This window comes from Macrobrachium nipponense, chromosome 39 (genome assembly GCF_015104395.2).
Source record: "Macrobrachium nipponense isolate FS-2020 chromosome 39, ASM1510439v2, whole genome shotgun sequence".
NCBI lineage: Eukaryota > Metazoa > Arthropoda > Malacostraca > Decapoda > Palaemonidae > Macrobrachium > Macrobrachium nipponense.
Window position 1 is genome coordinate 6,611,632 of NC_061099.1, and position 20,000 is coordinate 6,631,631.

General features: G+C 35.9%; 1 protein-coding gene across 2 annotated transcripts in view; it reads right to left on the reverse strand.

The window, feature by feature from the left end:
* LOC135210073 (probable cationic amino acid transporter) overlaps positions 1-20,000 on the reverse strand; it is a 291,242-nt gene that overhangs the window by 177,310 nt on the left and 93,932 nt on the right. For both annotated transcript variants that reach the window (XM_064242870.1, XM_064242871.1), the window contains exon 2: positions 19,163-20,000. This exon is cut by the window's right edge and continues 317 nt beyond it. In XM_064242870.1, coding sequence (XP_064098940.1) covers positions 19,163-19,475 — 313 coding nt within the window. In that variant the 5' untranslated portion in view covers positions 19,476-20,000. The remainder of the gene's footprint in view (positions 1-19,162) is intronic.

Here is a 20,000-nt window from a genome sequence, read left to right on the forward strand (position 1 = left end):
TCCTAGCACTGTCCAGTAAGAGAGAAAAGACCTCACAAATATTTTACACTGAGACCAGTTTGGTAATACTTACGAAATGCTTTACAGTAAAATCATTATCGTAATAGCTTACAAATGCTTCATACAATAGATCATTCTCGTAATACTTTACAAATACTTTACAATAAAATAATTTTCGTAATACCTTACAAATATTTTATACTATAAATCATTATTGTAATACTTTACAATAAATCGGTATCGTAATACCTTACAAATACTTTTAAAAATATATCAGTACCATAATACTTTAAATTAATTTACAATAAATTAGTATCGTAACGATTTCCAAATACTTTACAATAATATCAGTATCGTAATACTTAACATTACTTTACAATAAATCAGTATCGTAATGATATCCGAATACTTTACAATAAAATCCGTATCGTAATACTTAACATTACATTACAATAAACTATCAAGTATCGTAATGATTTCCAATGCTCGGGCCAATTGCTATTCGTAGCGTTGATGCTGAGAGAGAGAGAGAGAGAGAGATTTTGATTTATGAAAATTTGGCAATACAGCCAGGCACTGGGACACTTTCAACCATTCAACGCTTATTGAGAGAGAGAGAGAGAGAGAGAGAGAGAGAGAGAGAGAGAGAGAGAGGACCCAGATAGCTACACTCATTTACGCCCATTATTGCCGGGATGAGCTAGAACGGCAATTAGTGTTATGTTCACCATTAACAGCTAATTAAGTAATTGGGGCGTTTCATTGGCTGAGAGAGGGAAGGGATTATATTTAGCCTTCGCGAATAACCATTATTGCTTTTCTGAGTCGGATGGAAAAAAAAAGAGGAAAAATGTGCGCCTTTCTGAGTCGGATGGAAAAAAAAGAGTAAAAATGTGCCGAAGTTTCCTCAAAGCAATCTAGTTATCAAGACCACCGACAATAGATCTACCTTTAGGTAGTCGCGGTATAATGCTGAATCAGCCACGGCCCGTGAAACTCTCAGCCGGCCTTGGTGGCCTGCGGTGTTGCGTCACCAGAAGCACGATTATGGCTAACTTTAACCGTAAATAAAATAAACACTTCTGAGGCTACAGGGTTGCAATTTGGTATTTCTGATGATTGGAGGGTGAGTGATCAGCATACCAATTTGCAGCCCTCTAGCCTAAGTTGTTTTTAAGATCTGAGGGCGGAAAGAAAAAAAATGCGGAGTTTTCTTTTCAGAAAACTAAAAATAATTGCCATTGTTGAGAATCCTGCCTCGTCTCGGGAGCGTTATTGCAAACGCTCTAATAAAACCGATATTGGACATGATTACCAGGTAATGCTGCAATAGTCAACGATTTCTAGTCAACTATTCTCTTATATTTTTCTATCGTCTTATTATCAATGCTGTTAGGTAAGGTTATCTTTAACAATAATAAGAAACCATGTTTTTATGAATTTTCACTTTGTTACGACAATTCATAAAACTGGTAAATAGCTTTTAATTAGGTAGATTACACAGGTAATTTTGAGGTTAATTCTTTTTAAAAAATTATCCGGGAAATAACTGTAAAAGTAACGTTTGAAAATTAGCATATTATATAAACATAAAAAACACGTTCATTCATTTTAATAGCCACAGTGACCTCAGTGAATGGATAGGCTTTGTATATATATATATATATCTATTTATATAATATATATATATATATATATATATATATATATATATATGTGTGTGTGTGTGTGTGTGTGTGCGTGTGTGTGTGTGTGTATGTGTGTATGCATACATCTTTCTAGTATGTGTGTATCCTCATCAGGACTTGAGAGAGAGAGAGAGAGAGAGAGAGAGAGAGAGAGAGAGAGAGAGAATTCTCGGTTTTTGTTTTGTAGGGATGAAAAGGTCAAGCGAAAGAAAGAGAGAGAGAGAGAAAGGAGAGGAGATGGAAAAGGGAAAGGAAATAATACATAATGGCGGGGACTCATTCCCAGAGAGACCAATTTCTGGCCTTGTCTCCTGAGCGAAAGACTTGGACGACGTGTCATAATATCTTCCTTGAAAAATATATATGTACAAAATATAATATATATATATATATATATAATATATATATATATATATACATACATAAAATAAATAAATTTATTTTTTAATAATACATTACATATATAAATATACTACTAATATACTATATACATAATATATACATAAATATATATATATATATATATATATATATATATATATATATATATATATGGTACACACACACACACACACACACACACACACACATATATATATATATATATAATATATATATATATATATATATATATAAGTATAAAATTGACTAGCAACCAAAAACTAGTCGATAAATGACTGGACGAACGAAAAATAGTCTGGGAACGTGAAACTCTTTTCAATGTGAACAAAAAAATACCTCACTATCTTGAACACATACCGCAGGACATAAATAGCTGTAAAATACTGCCCCTCCTTCCATGAATTTTAAACACGAACAAGAACAAAACATAACAACACATATTTTATTGATAGACTCCTCCTAAAGCCAGAATTACTCTGAAAAAAAAAAATATTCCGAATACCAAAAACGTAAAAATTTATTTTCGGGCGCACGGGACTACACTGAAATTCGTGGGGATAATATAGAGCGCTGAATGAGGCCTTATACCGGTGTGATATAATCTAATTCACACTCCCCTCTACTTATAATTAACTTATGAGGTTTCCGGCGATCTACTCATGTCAAGGAAGGAAATTAAACCCATAATGAAGGCGGTAGTAGTACTGTTTCTGCAGTGCAGACCTACATTATTATTATTATTTTTTATTTATTTTTTTTTTTCTACCGCAGTCCTCCAATTCGACTGGGTGGTATTTATAGTGTGGGGTTCCGGGTTGCCTCCTGCCTACTTAGGAGTCCATCACTTTTCTTACTATGTGCGCCGTTTCTAGGATCACACCCTTCTGCATGATTCATGGAGCTACTTCAGCCTCTAGTTTTTCTAGATTCCTTTTCAGGGATCTTGGGATCGTGCCTAGTGCTCCTATGATTATGGGTACAATTTCCACTGGCATATCCCATATCCTTCTTATTTCTATTTTCAGGTCTTGATACTTATATATCCATTTTTTCCCTCTCTTTCTCTTCAACTCTGGTGTCCCATGGTATTGCGACATCAATGAGTGATACTTTCGTCTTGATTTTGTCAATCAACGTCACGTCTGGTCTATTTGCACGTATCACCCAATCTGTTCTGATACCGTAGTCCCAGAGGATCTTTGCCTGATCGTTTTCTATCACTCCTTCAGGTTGGTGCTCATACCACTTATTACTACTACTTAATTGACTTTGGTAGCTGCTACAATGTCATTCTGCTTAAAGTAATCTTTTTTTATTCTTCTGATGCTGTCTTTTTCTCCTTTTGGAAGGCTATCAAAGTCAGTAAAATATGTTAAATGAAGGGTTACTACCGATATATTATTATTATTTTGTTAAAGAGGATGGCAGCATCGGTGGAATTGACTTTATATATGGTCGTTTCAATTCTTCTTATTATTTTCTTCTCATCAGGGCTGATACTTGCTAATAGCTGGCCAATGTTCATATTCTGGTTAAGGAAATGTCTTTAAAAATATTAGTGTATTGATATGGTAACTAAAAGTGGCGTATAGTCGCCGTAGAGTTTACACATTGTAGTCTGGACGTTGTCTAGGGGCGTAGCGGAATTCCAATATTTCCAACTGTCTCTTCGGCTCATTTTCAAGGAAGGGTGAGCTTGAACAGATTAGAATGGGGTCGTTCGACGGTATTATTATTATTATTATTATTATTATTATTATTATTATTATTCAAGAGCCCACTATGCTATTATTTTTCCCCTTTTTTTGGGGTCTATGACAGTCCTCCAATTTGACTGGGTGGTATTTATAGTGTGGGGTTCTGGGTTGCATCCTGCCTCCTCAGGAGTTTATTATTATTATTATTATTATTATTATTATTATTGTGTACGCTGGAAACAGACCTTCTTTCAAACAAGTTTTATTAAAAATAATGGCAGAATTCACAGAATTGATTTTGTACAATATTCTTTCAATTCTCCTTATGATTTTCCTTTCTGGCACGCTGGTATTATAAAGCAGCTGTCCAATGTTCATCGTGCTGTAGGTCGTCAACGGAAATTTCGGGCGGGCTGGTGTTATCAAAAGCAAAACTGGTTATCAGGGACAGGCTGGGGTCGTCAACAGGTATACAGGTGGGTTTCGTAGGTCGGAACAGGCCGTAGTCGTCAGGGGAAATAATCAGGAATCACGTTTCCCCGACCGACAACAACAAGCAGATCAACTTGATCATATTTTATACAAGTAAAAAAACATGCAGTCTTATTATGAAAAATAACCCCGCACCGTTGCAGGATCCCTTGAAGAGAACGAACGTCATTTACAGATACACGTGCCCAATCCGAGGATGCCTCGGAACTTACATCGGGATGACGTCAATGCGCCTCTCCAAGAGGATCTCCTGTCACGCGCAGGAAGGAGCGGTATTTAATCATGCAAGGACTGCCCATAATAAAAGAATCCGACGCAGCGACATCGTCGGTAACTTCGAGGTTATCGACCAGGCACCCGATCTACGTCGTTTGCGAATCTTAGAAGCGCTGCACATCGGGAGGGAGAAGCCCAGTTTGAACATCACACAGGAGACCTTCCTCCTCCCCACCGCCGTCAGGAGAGCAGCAGACACCGCCCCACAACGACCATCGCACCAGAGGGATCCTGAGGATGATAGAAGCATTAGCTCTCATCCTGAGGACGTCCCTAGTAACCCTGAGGGTGATCACAGCTCAAAGCTCTCGCCCTGAGGACGACCTTCGGTAGCACGCCCTTCGAGGGGACCTCCACCATCACCAATAAGGATGAGGCTCCGCCCACGAAGAGGACAGCCAACCAGCAACGGGCCCCCTGATGACATCGCTCGTGACGTCACAGGTATTGCCCAATGAAAAGTGAGGTACCTGTTTCTTCAAGCCAACCGAATGCAATAAATAGCGTGAATACATCTGACACAGACCATTGCACTCAGCGATCCCGTCCCGAAGATGGCCAAACGAGATGGCCGAAACATGTAGACGCCTTGAAAACCAGAAAAGAAGAAATAACAAGAAATACCGGATAGACCCCTGACGACTACGGCCTGTTCCCGACCTACGAAACCCACCTGTATACCTGTTGACGACCCCAGCCTGTCCCTGATAACCAGTTTTGCTTTTGATAACACCAAGCCCGCCCGAAATTTCCGTTGACGACCTACAGCACGATGAACATTGGACAGCTGCTTTATAATACCAGCGTGCCAGAAAGGAAATCATAAGGAGAATTGAAAGAATATTGTACAAAATCAATTCTGTGAATTCTGCCATTATTTTTAATAAATATATTATTATTATTATTATTATTCAAGAGATGATCCCTATACATATAGAACATTCCTGCACGAGCCACTGACTTGAATTAGAGCTTCCAAAGAATATCATGGTGTTCACTTGAGAGAACGCATACTGTTCCACACATTCATGTTGGTTCATCCATGGTTACTTCTATGGGATAAAAACATTCTTTTGCAACCATACATAAAACGCGACAAACCGATATGAAATTCAGCTCAATATCCAAATGTCGGATGAATCTTTCTGTAGCGAGACTCAATCAAAATAAATAAAAAATAAAAAAAAAAAGTAATATTTGATCACTACTGGCAGAGTCTGAGTATTAACCCTTAACGGCGGTGCTACTGAAATGTGACGAGGACACTGTTAGAACTTCATACAGAACATAAATAGAGACATTGATACAAAACATACTCTATGCTTCCTTTTCCTAGAGTACGATATATTATATATATATATATATATATAATATAATATATATATAATATATATATAATATATATATATAATATAGTATATATATATATATATATAATATATATATATATATGTATATATATATATATATATATATATAGTATATATATATATATATATATATATATATATATATATATATATATATATATATATATAATATATAATATATATATCTATATATATATAGTATATATATAGTATATTATATATATATATTATAATATAATATATAGTATATATATATATATATATATATATATATATATATATTATATATAACTGAATCACGAAAGTTAGGAACGTGATAAATCCATAAATAAAGATATATGCCACGAAGGAAAAATAAACGATGGAGGATCTGCAAGATCTTTCGACGTTAAACGTCCTTTACTGAGCAGAGACTGACATAAATACGGAGAAAAGACAATAAAAGAAGATTCGTATAACTGACAGATAGGGATTATAAAGAGATTAGTACTAGAATCCGATACACCTGGAAGATAAGAAACCTTCCCAAAACAAGCATAAACAACTGGGAGCAATTAAAGGTTTAAGACAATCATCTCAGATACAATTTCAAGACAATTAAAGGATTATAGGTGACAGCTATTCAGAACTTGGTACAAACCATATTCACAATACATGTCAGACATACATTACCTCTACCTATAAGTCACATTATTTCACTCACGAGTTTGTGCATTTGTGATTGTAAGTTTATATTCAATGGTGAATTTTATCAACAAATTTTTGGCATGGCAATGGGAAATCCTTTATCACCATTACTCTCAAACTTGTATATGGAATTCTTTGAAAAACGCTACTTACCTAATTTATATTCCTGTAAAGTGGTATCGTTATGTTGATGATTGTTTAGCTGTTCTTCCTGTCGGTATTGATGTAAATGATTTACTCTCTAAATTAAATAACCAGGTACCATCGATTAAGTTTACTCTAGAATGAGAAAAAGACAATTGCCTCCCTTTCTTAGACGTTTTGATACATAGAGAACCATTTCAATGTAAATTCAGTATTTATAGGAAACCGACTAACAACTTAACTTATGTTCATTTCTTCTCAGGCCACCATCTTAACATAAAAATATCATTTTTTTCCTCTATGTTTTTACGAGCATTGCGCATTGTCAGTCCACAATATTTGGATCAAGAAATTGAATACATAAGAAAAAATAGGGAAAGATTTATGCTATCCTTCACATATATTAGACATTTGTTATAATAAAGCACACAAAAAGTATTATACTGTTACAAGTAAGTAACACGCAGATAAAGAAAATTCTAAGAACAAAATTCTCAGTTTGCCTTATTTTAACGGATTTGAAACCATTAAATCATTGTTAAAAGCTTTTAATGTCAACCTTGTTTTTTTCCTATAATAACCACACTAAAAGGAATGTTAATAAAAAATGGCCCCAGAGAAAGCAACAACATAATATATAAAATTCCACGTATGGATTGTCCCTCATTTTATCTCGGACAGTCTAGCAAAGGCTTAGAAGTAAGGCTAAGCCAGCATAAATATTCTGTAAAAACTGGGCAAAAATCTAATGCAATATTCACTTCATTTAAGTGAAAACAACCACCGAATAAAATTGGGTTGATAGTTCAGTAATGCAAGGTCAAGAGATGTCTTATCACGAAATCTTTTAGAATCTGCTTTAATACAACTTACTTTTCATTGTAATTTCAATGTTAGTCGTGGCCTTTTTCATTTAGACCCTTGTATCTGTAACATGTTTAAGAATGACCTCAAAGATATTTGTTTACCAAGTTCTGAATAGCTGTCACCTATAATCCTTTAATTGTCTTGAAATTGTATCCGAGATGATTGTCTTAAACCTTTAATTGCACCCATTGTTTATGCTTGTTTGGGAAGGTTTCTTATCTTCCAGGTGTGTCGGATTCTAGGTACTAATCTCTTTATAATCCCTATCTGTCAGTTATACGAATCTTCTTGTATTGTCTTTTCTCGTATTTATGTCAGTCTCTGCTCAGTAAAGGACGTTTAACGCCGAAAGATCTTGCAGTATCCTTTCGTTTATTTTTCCTTCGTGGCATATATCTTTATTTATATATATATATATATATATAATATATATATATATATATATATATATATAAAGTCTCTGTTATGTTAGGTCAATATATATATATATATATATATATATATATATATATATGTATATATATATACTATATATATATATATATATTATATATATATATATATATATATATATATATATATATATAGTCTTTGTTATGTGATTTCAATATATATATATATATACTATATAGTATATATATATACTATATATATATGTATATATATATATATATATATATATAAAAAAGTCTGTTATGTGAGGTCAGTCATAACACAGCTCAAATTGTCCTCTGATCTTTCTTTAAACCTTTCACAACAGCTTTCACTTGAGGAAAATGACGCGAGGAAATCCCTTTGACGAGGTTCAAGAGAATCCACTGCTGCTGGCTAATGACCTTGAAAAGCGGACCCTAGACGAAATGCCAATTGAATGACGAAGCCAAAGAGAATCATTATCGATTACAGCCGGGCTCTCCTCCTCCGCGGCCTGCCATTTTTCAACGGTTTGGTTTTCACGGTCAAAACTGACTCAGCCCCAACGGTACGTGCAGTCTGTCTGTCTGTCAGGGTTCAAAACAGTTTTTGTTTGCGTTCCATCACTTCTTTCGTCGTGGGTTTTAACACAACTCATACTGACTATCACCCTCCTTTGGACTAAAGTTCATTTGAAGGGTTTCAACGAAGCGACACATCATAGGAGTGAGGTATGAACATTAACACACACACACACATATATTATTATATATTATGTAAATTTCTGTGTACTTTTCACAAGTAACTTCCAACTATCTCTCTTAGAAGGCCCTTCTGCACGTAGTTTTAATTTTATTTGAATTAATCTATTTTCTTGATCATGATTCATCCCACAACTACATAACTTTACCGTCAAAGAATGAAGTAAATAACGGTTGCAAGTTTCATCCAACAGCTCGCGTCATATGTGAATGGAACAGTTGGCCCTGCTCGGACCTATTGGAGCCACCCCCAACCCCCCCGTACTTCTCAAGAACCCTCAGAGAAAAGTTATTGTTGATTTTTTTCTTTTTTTAAGCGCCTCTCTCGGACAACCTTCCAGTTGGGAAAGATAGCCTGGCTGGAGTCGATAACGGCTGGAAAGTTTTACACACAGAATAGTATAACTGGGCCACAGCTGAAAGCATTCCAAGATTGGGATAGAATAGAGTTAAAAAAAAAAAAAAAAAAAAAAAAAAAAAAAAAAAAAAAAAAAAAAAAAAAAAAAAAAAAAGGACAGAGAGAAAAGAAATTGGCCAAAAAAAAAAAGAAATATAACCTTAGACACAACTTTTGTGAATTAACCATCAAAGGTATCAGGAATATAACCATGGCTATACCTTTTGGAAATTAATGATTTACCCTAAGAAAGGTATCAGGAATATAGCCCTGGTTGGCTATAATTTTGAGCATTAACCGTTAACCCATAAAAATATGTCAGGTATTTAACTCTGGACATAAATTTTGAGAACTGACTATTACATTAACCCCTAAAAATGGTATTGGGATATAACCATGGCTATACCTTTTGGGAATTAACCATTAACACCTAAAAATGTATCGGGAATACAACCATGGCTATACCTTTTGGTAATTATTCATTAACCCCTAAAAATGTGTCAGGAATTTAACTCTGGATATAAATTTTGAGAACTGACTATTACATTAACCCCTAAAAATGGTATTGGGATATAACTATGGCTATACCTTTTGGGAATTAACCATTAACACCTAAAAATGTATCGGGAATACAACCATGGCTATACCTTTTGGGAATTATTCATTAACCCCTAAAAATGTGTCAGGAATTTTAAACTGGGTAAAAATTTTGAGAATTGACCATTACACTAAGCCCTAAAAATGGTATCAGGGATATAACAATGGCTGTACCTTTTAGGAATCAACAATTTACCCCTAAAAAAGGTATCAGGAACTTAACCTTGGCTACAACTTTTGACCTACATACACAAGATACAGACTTCAGACAACGATAGGCAACGTAAAGTCAGGGTCAAGGTCAACGTGAAGTACGTACTTAGATGACAGGTGTCTAATGGGGAATTAACCTAGTCAGAATTTGATCTCTACGACATAAATACGTCATATTTAGTATTCATATTCCACTGATGAAGTGAAGTCGAGGTCATACTTCAGGGTCAAAGGTCAGTAAGGAATTTTGCACCGGAGGGCAAAAGTCGAGGTCATACTTCAGGGTCAAAGGTCAGTAAAGAATTTTGCACCGGAGGGCAAAAGTCGAGGTCATACTTCAGGGTCAAAGGTCAGTTAGGAATTATTACACCAGAGGACAGAAGTCGAGGTCATACTTAAGGGTCAAAGGTCACCAGAGGACACTGTGTTTCCCAGACGTGCTTCGATTTAGGTCAATAGAGAGATAACATGAACAAAGAAACAAAATTTAATGGAACATTTATTCAGGAATCGTACGCAAAATGACAGTGGGTATTTAATTACATATAAAAATATTTTCCGTGGGAATGTTCAATCTATGAATATAATGGATTCCAGTCAGGATTATGTTTATAAAAACTAAGTTTAATAATATATGAATTTAATTCAACCTTAAATTAAATTAATATTAAAATGTCATATGTTAAATTTGGCCCACATTTGAAACTTACAAATTTTTCTAGTAATGCCAGCACTCGTTGAAAGTGGAGAGAATTTAACAGTTTATGTAAATACTTGAAAGTTATCAATGTAACATTTTTTATCTAACATTTTCTTTTATGTTCGTGTAAACAATGATCCTAAATTATAATAAACGCAGCTCGTCATACTAAGACGTTAAAGGTCACACTTGTATTTAACCTCGGATGCAACTTTTGAACTATTCCGAGAAAGCCACTTCATTTAAGAATGAAAATTCCACTACTAATGCCGCTGTGCAAAGTGAGGTCACAGGTATACTTACAGGTCAAAGGTCAACGAGGTATTTAAACCGAATACAACTCTTCAATTGCACATGATAATGAGTTTCTATTCGGCGAGCAGAACCTATCTAATGACAGGTCATAGGTCAGATACGAATTTGAAAAGTGGCCGTGGCAATTCAGGGTCATTTATATCTAATGGTCGGCATGGGCAAAATCGACATTCTTCCAATATGCATCTATATATTTATATAATATATATTATATATATATATATATATATATATATAATATATATATATATATATAGATAGATAGATAGATAGATAGATAGATACACACATATATATATATATATACTATATATAAATATATACATAACATACATCTATATATAAATATATATAATATATATATATAATATATATATATATATATATAAACATATATAAATAAATACATACATATACGTAAACACACATATTATATATCTCTCTGAAGTGTCAGCTCAATATATTCTCTTCGTAATCACAAACCCTTTCAAACAACCCAGCAAAAATCTATTAGAATCCTTTGCAAACAGCGCAAGATAAAAGACCAAAACGCTCACGCTGTTGTCCAGCACAAATGAAACAGAATTCAGGAAAACGCTAAAAAAAAAGGAAAAAAAAACTTCATTAAGAATGAATCGACAGAGCCGGAGAGCAATAACAAAGCATTTTTGACACTGCAATCATTTGCACGTGAGAAGCGTTGCATAAACAACTGGAAATGCAATAACACTTCCTTGTTGCCCTCCGACGACTACAACAGCTGATGGAGGCAATAACCGATCTACTAAAGCCTTAGACACATTACGCTTTATTTAATTAAAAGCTCAGTACTGCTAGGTTCCGTGTTATTACTGTCTTAATCTTTATTGCCTATTGGGCTCAACTCGTAAATTTGGTTGGATTATACGTAGATGCTTTTGTAAATAATAATAATAATAATCAACTCTAGTATATTGAGAATCTTAAAGAATTGCTTGATATCTTTCAATTAAATTCATCGTTTTGTATCTTGGTCTTACAGAGTAAAGATGACTCCCAAATTTCATTGATGATGATGATGATGATGATGATGATGATGATGATGATGATGATAATAATAACAATAAAAATAATAATACTGTCGAACCTCCCCATCCTAATCAGTTCAAGCTTATTGTGGGATACGAACCATATTTGATCGAGCAAGGAACGCACCCTTTATATATATACTATATATATATATATATATATAGTATATATATATATATATATATTAGTGTGTATGTATGTATGTATGTATGTATAAATTTAAAATTTATAAACACACACACACCACTGAGGTACGGAGGACCCACCATCATTATTCTGCTCCCAATCGTAAACCCTCTTTCATAATCGTCTAATTCATTCTCTGCTTTGCATTCCTTGCTTTAATGCTCTAGATCTATTCGTACAGCTGTTCTCTTTGCTTTTTCGTACACCTAACAACTGTTTTAACCTAAAACGTTTCGCGTTCGAAAACCTAACCTAGCTTCGTACAAACAGGAAATATGGTAATCAACTATGTAATATATATATATATATAATTATATATATATATATATATATATATAACATATATTAATATGTATATTTGGTATATTTATTTATAATATATATATATATATATATATATATATATATATAATATATATATATATATATATATATTTACATATCATTATCGCAAGAGGCTGTATTAGTCGAAACTACAACTACATATCTCTACAACCGTGTGCAAATATGTCACCTGTACACGAAGTCAGAGAGAGAGAGAGAGAGAGAGAGAGAGAGAGAGAGAGAGAGAGAGACCTATCGCCAAAAATAAACTAAAGAACAAACGCAAATTCCCCACAGCTACACACGCGTCAAGATGACGCAACAGCGGAGAGGGGAGGTGGGGGAAGGGAAAAGAAAGAAGGGAGCAACGCGTCTTGAAGATCTTCTCTGGAACCTTGGAAAAGCTCTGGGTTCCTCAGACTCCCATAACCTCTAATTAACTCGAAGATGTCCCCCAACGAAGACAGAGGAAATGGACGGGAGGGGGGTGGGGGTGGGTTGGCCTCACATGGACAGAAGCTTCAATGTATACTTCATTTCTGAAGTGGCACTGAAAAAGTTTGGGGTGGGTTTGCTGAGCGAATGGACGCTATTTACAAGTTGCTATATATGTACATACACACATTTATATATATACACACACATATATAATTATAATATACATATAAATATATATAATACACACAAACATACTACTATATACACATAATACTTATATAGTACATATATATACAGATAGAGAGAGAGAGAGAGAGAGAGAGCGAGAGAGAGAGAGAGAGATTTTTATTTTTCAGACAAACTGGGATACTCTGAACGAATCTCCGCCTCCTCCAAAAACTGACATTTGGGGAGGGCCCACGTGAACCCCGGGTTCGGTCCCGTTTTGAGTCAGAAATACACTTCTGTGAATAACGTTCCCCATGTGTTCATTTCCGCATATGTATACATATATACAGACACAGACACAGACACAGACACACACACACAACACACACACACACATATATATATATATATATAATATATAATTACATACAGACACACACACACATATATATAGTGTGTGGTCAAATATACGCCTCACAATGAAGCCGTGCAATAGATAAATACATAAACACGTAAAACTTTGAGAGAGAGAGAGAGAGAGAGAGAGAGAGAGTTGAGTTCCTTCGTGGTTCAGCCGTCACGTAAGACGGACGGACCCCTGTCTCCCCGGCATAAATAGATCGCCTATTTAACGTAAACGGTCGAAGTCGAAGGCCACAAACAGCAACAGCCACAGCGACGCTCGGGAAAGGTCGCTTCCTGTGCACCCCGACAAGAAACACCCCGTATGCAAATGGGCTCGCTGCGGCAAAAACTTCGGAAATCAGGACACCCACCCTCTCCCCCCGCTGCCCCCACCCCCCAATCTCCCCTCCCGCTTTCGAAGACCCTCCCAAGATTACCTGAAAACAAAATTCAACTATATTTATGTCTTATTGGTCCACTCTCTTCGAGGTAGAAATGTCTTCCGGGATTGTTTACACACAAATATATATATATATATATATATATATATATATATATATATATTATCTATATATATATATATATATATATGCAACACAGACATATATACATATGGAGTATATTGAAATATATATATATTATATATATACTATATTATATATATAAAATATTATATATACACACACACACACACAAACACACACACACACACATACCTCTATTTATAAGGAAATTACACCTCCTTATAAAACATAATGAAGGACATAGTATTAACAAGCAAGCTCATCCCAAAAGAACAAGACGGTCAGCAGAAAATATATCACTTTCAGATCCCTCTTCAGTTTGACTGAAATGCAAACAATCATTCATCAGAGCCTAGAATGTAGAAGACCGGAGCAAACCATGGCTATACTGGGAATTCCTGAAATTAAATAGAATTCTTCCTGTTTGTAACGCGACATGAATAGTTCAGGTGACACGAGCTTCCAGGCGGCTGCTGTCACTATTATACAATGCCGTTCTTTTCCATCACAAATGACAGGAACATGAAACATTAAATCATTTTCTCCCTCTATACGGTTTCTCTACTGTGATTTGACTACATGAATTGAATTGAATATAGAATTTAAGTCAGAAGCCAAGCACTGGTACCTATGTGGTCATTCAGCGATGAAAAAGGAATTGAATTGGATATGGAATTAAGGCCAGAGGCCAAACACTGGGACCTATGAGGTCATTCAGCGATGAAAAGGGAATTGAATTGAATACGGAACTTAGGCCAGAAGTCAAGCACTGGGACCCATGAGGTCATTCAGCGCAGAAATGGAAATTGACAGTAAAAGGTTTGACAGGTGTAACAGGAGGAAGACCTCGTAGTTGCACTATGAATCAATTGTTAGGAGAGGGTTAGGGAAAGTAAGATGGAAGAAAGAGAATATGAAAGGAGGGACAATTAAAGGAACGAAAGGGGTTGCAGCTAGGGGTCGAAGGCACGCTGCAAAGAACCCTACGTAACGCCTACAGTGCACCACACGAGGTGCAATGATGGCACTACTACCCTACTAAGGGGGTTGGCCACATGAAGAAACGTTGGATATATATTGCAGCTTTAATTGGAACTGCAAAACAAAATTTAGGCCAAAGGCAAAGCACTGACACCTGTGAGGTCAACCAGCGCTGAAAATAATGTTGAAACGATTGTTATGAGAGGGTGGAAAGTCAGATGGAAGAAAGAGAATATGATTGGAGGAATAGTAAATGAAATGAAAAGGGTTGCAAAGTGGCCTGCAGTACACCGCGAGAGGTTTTAGTTTGAATTATAACACTATCTCATATACTCATTCGATCACTCAAAGCTCAAACTCTTACTATATCGGCTAACAATCTACCTTGACGTGACACGGCACACGACACCAATATAACAGAAATAGATCGAAAATTAATTAAAAAAACAAAAACTCGAAATGGGAATTTGCCACAGCAGCGGAGACAATGGACGACTCCCATGACCGTGTCAGGCGATCATGGATATGAATTCGATGCCACATTCAAAGGGATCGAGGAGGAGGAGGAGGAGGAGGGAGGAGAGGAGGAGGAGGGATGAATCCGATGCCACATTCAAAGGGATCGACAGAGCAGAGGTCGGAACTCATCAATGGTCGCATTGTTGTGAAACTCAATGCACATTATTTTTTCCCCGCTCATCATTTCAACCGATTCGGTTAACTATAAAAGGGAGGAGGAGGAGGAGGAGGAGGAGGAGGAGGAGGAGGAGGAGGAGGAGGAGGAGGGGCGTGAGTAACTTGGAAGCGCCAAAATATGAATTGACGAAAGAAAACTGAAGAAGTTGACGCCACTGAGACAAAACACATGAAGGCTGCGGGAATCACTCGCAATGAATGAGTGACTTATTTGAGCAGAGTCGAATTGTCAAAGTTGTTTCAACTATACAATTAAAATATAATTTCTATTTTGTTTACAGCAATTGGGCATAATTCAACGAGTAATTTTGGAACACTGCTGATGGCACTTGGGTACATTTCATTATCCTTAGTGTACTTTACGCACACGCGCAGCATAGACACACACATATGTGTGATTGTGTGTACATACACAGAATATATAAAATATAATATATAGTATATATACATCACATACACATATATATATATATATATATATATATATATATAGATATATATATATATATATATAAAACTATTAAAGGGGGTGTCTCCAGATCTTCGCAAAACTACCGGGATGAAGATGCAAGCTACACGCTCCTCTCCTTCCAGTTTCATTGCTATACCATAAAACGTCCGCATAGCAATGCAATACAAAGCGTACTTAGGCTTCTTACGTCCAATCAAAAGAACGGCAACTTCCTAACCTGAAAAAAAAACTTCGAAAAAGAATAATTTCTAGGTTATGAAACATCTCCACCCAACCCAACCCAAACCTTTGGAAAGTCGGAAGTAAGAATTTCTTTTTAACTAACCATGCGGGGGCCGGTATAATACTCCAACCTTTAACTTAAAAATAATCATTATTCCAGACCTGCCCTCAAATGTGTCTCTCGTTACTTGTAAGTTAAAATGGAATTACTTGTTGCTTTCATCATAACATCTCAACCCACAACTTAGAAAACGATTAAGGCATATACTATTATATATATATATATCATTATTATATATATATAATTTTAAATAATATATTATATATGTATATATGTATATTATATATATAATATATATATATATATATATTATACTATATTATTATATATTATATAATCCTATATACACCCTGTGCCAATCCACCCACCTAACGCAGAAGGGGGGAAACTGATTCCTATTCCAACGCCCTTTTGAGTTCGGTTTGACCAAAAACAAAGGACCAGTGAATTGCGACCAACGACGCTTGGATGAAAACAGCTCAATAATAAGGCCGCCTTTATATGGCAGAGGCCTCCCCCCTCCCACCCACCCACCCCCACCAACAACACAAAAGGCCTTGACCTTGCGTGATGTTGCATAAAAGTTTTAATTTTATTTTATATTTTTTTTTTTTGGGGGGGGACGGGGCCGGGGGGGGGGGGGGGGAGTTGCTGCAGGCATGCGACTTCGTTGGGGGACGCTCACGCATCTGGAGGGGAAATTTTTCTCTCTGAATTCTTCTGCTTAATTATTCTTCGTCCTACTTTTAGAACATAAAACAAAATAACAATAAAAATAACAGCAACGATCATGATGGAAGCCATAACAACAGTAATCAAATGAATATCAACGGAAACGATCATCACGCCACGTAGGAGGAATGGATTATGGAGTTACCGCCAAAGGCCAAGCACTAGGACCTATGAGGACATTCAGCGCTGGAAAAGAAATTGAGAGTAGGTAGGTCTGAAAGGTTTAACAGGAGGAAAACCTCAAAGCAGTTGCACTGTGAAATAACTGTTAAGAGGGTGGATAGCAGGATGCTAGAAAGAGAATATGAATGGAGGTACAGTAAAAGGAATAAAAGGAGTTGCAGCTAGGGGCCGAAGGGGCGCGGCAGAAAACCTTCAGTAATGCCCACGGCACTACCCTCCTACGGGGAACATCTATGAGGATTCTTTTTTGTCTCAGTTCTTCAAAAAATTCATCCTATCCAACTTCTCTTATTTTAAGGCAAACACAAAACAAAACAATAATAATGATACTAACGATAACAACAACAGTCAAACGAATTACAATAATAACCCTCGTGGGACCAGCAATATAAAAAAAAAACATCCGTGTAATCTATATGAATTTACTTCCTGGAAAATGAATGAGCGATACTAATGTCAGTGAAATCTGCTTGACAATTGGCGAGCAAATATATTACCGACATTGCAAAACATGTAGAAAGGTGAGGTCAATGTATTGTTGTTTCAACATAACTAACGATTTCCTGATTGCGCCGCTGTTGCAATAGTCCATGATGCAAATTCGCGTTTGGTGGAAATAAGCCCTAAAATTATTACATATAATATATATACATACATACACTTACATATATCATACGTTCACACATACATACATATATATGATATTATTATATATATATATATATATATATATATATATATATATATATATATACGTAAATGTATATATATACATATATACAGTATATGTATACATACACTGTTTGTATTTATGTACGTATATATGTATGTACGTATGCTTATACGTTCTTCGTCTTCAAGTGATCTATGAATCTCGTCGCCCCCAAGAGACGAAGAGTGCGCTCGAGGAACAGCCACCAATCATCTCACGGGGGCAGAAACTGAGAATAAGCACTGTGGTGAACGGCAAGTTTAAGAGTTATAGGTGCTTAGCGGAATGGGATCTGTTATTTCCCGGGCAAACTATGAATGGGGACATTTCAAAGTTTTTTTTTTTTTTTTTTGTGTGTGCTTAGTATAATTCAGAATGGAATGGGTGGAAAGAATGATAGAGATAAGTAACAATGCATCCTAATTTGGCCTAGCATTAATGAAAACATCATAAAAAGGATGCGGCAATGAACAACGATATATATATATATATATATTATATATATATATATATATATATATATATATATATATGTACATACATACACACACGGGGTGTCCATAAAGTCCCAGTAACATTACAAGTAATTATGACTCAGAATGGTACTGGACTTTATGGACACCCCGGGTGTGTGTGTGTGTGTGTGTGTGTGTGTGTGTGTGTGTGTGTATGTATGTATGTATGTATGTATGTATGTATGTATGTATGTATATATATATATATATATATATATATATATATATATCATAGTATATAGGAAATGAATATGGAGAAATAATCCTTAAAAAAAAAAAGCCAGGAAACTCAAATTGCGTTGCTGTAAATCAATATAAAAAAAAATAAACAAATAAATAAACAAAATAAAAAAACAGTTTCCACCTGAAAGAGAAAAAAGCAGAGCCAAAAATACCGCCTCAAACGTCTCTACTTCCGAAAAACTTTGAAGATCAGAAAAAAAGAAAAAACTTACCTGTGAGTAATGACGTCACAGCAGCCACCAGAAGCGATGACGTCACGGCGGGTCCAGCAATCGGCCCGGCCACGAGACCAATAATGTAAGTCACGCCCAAGGCCGCCCACAGACCCACACTCCTGTACACAAGCATCCCAAGGCTGCGCCCGCAGTCGCCCCATATTCCCGGGGCGGGCGGCGGGATGGGCGTCGCCGCCGAGCGGCGATTGGTGGGTGCCAGTGGGCGCGTGCGGGCGAGGGAGGAATAAATGTGGCGGGCATAGGACGAGAAGGACTGGCGGCGTCGGGAATGCAGCAGCGGAGGAGTCATCGTGGATATTATTCCCTTCGTCAGGATCAGATTCTCGCGCCAATGAAAGCACTACTCCCGTTCTCCTTTCCTGCTTCAAGCACTCGGCCTTTTCTCTCCTCACTCGTTGATTCCGGGGACCAACGATACGAGTTCCATTCGAGGGTGGTAAAAAGAAATCCTATTCAGAATTTGGAGGATCTGCGGACGGACCGAATTCACGTGCATGACGTCATTTCTAATCTCCTCTCTCCTTTCTATTTCTTATCTTTCACCTCATGATTCGAAACACGGCTACATAACAGAAAATGATATATGTATATATATTTATATTTTTATATTCACAGCACAACTGACGAAAACAAAGTGATTTTTAGACGAAGAAAAAACAACTCAAATCAAAATCCTTGTTTCCGGCACCTCCCATCCACAGGAACGACTAGAACCTCAATATGTATATATTTATAAATATATTTCAATATATATATATATAATATATTTTATATTCAACGCACAACTGACGAAAACAAAGTGATTTTTAGACGA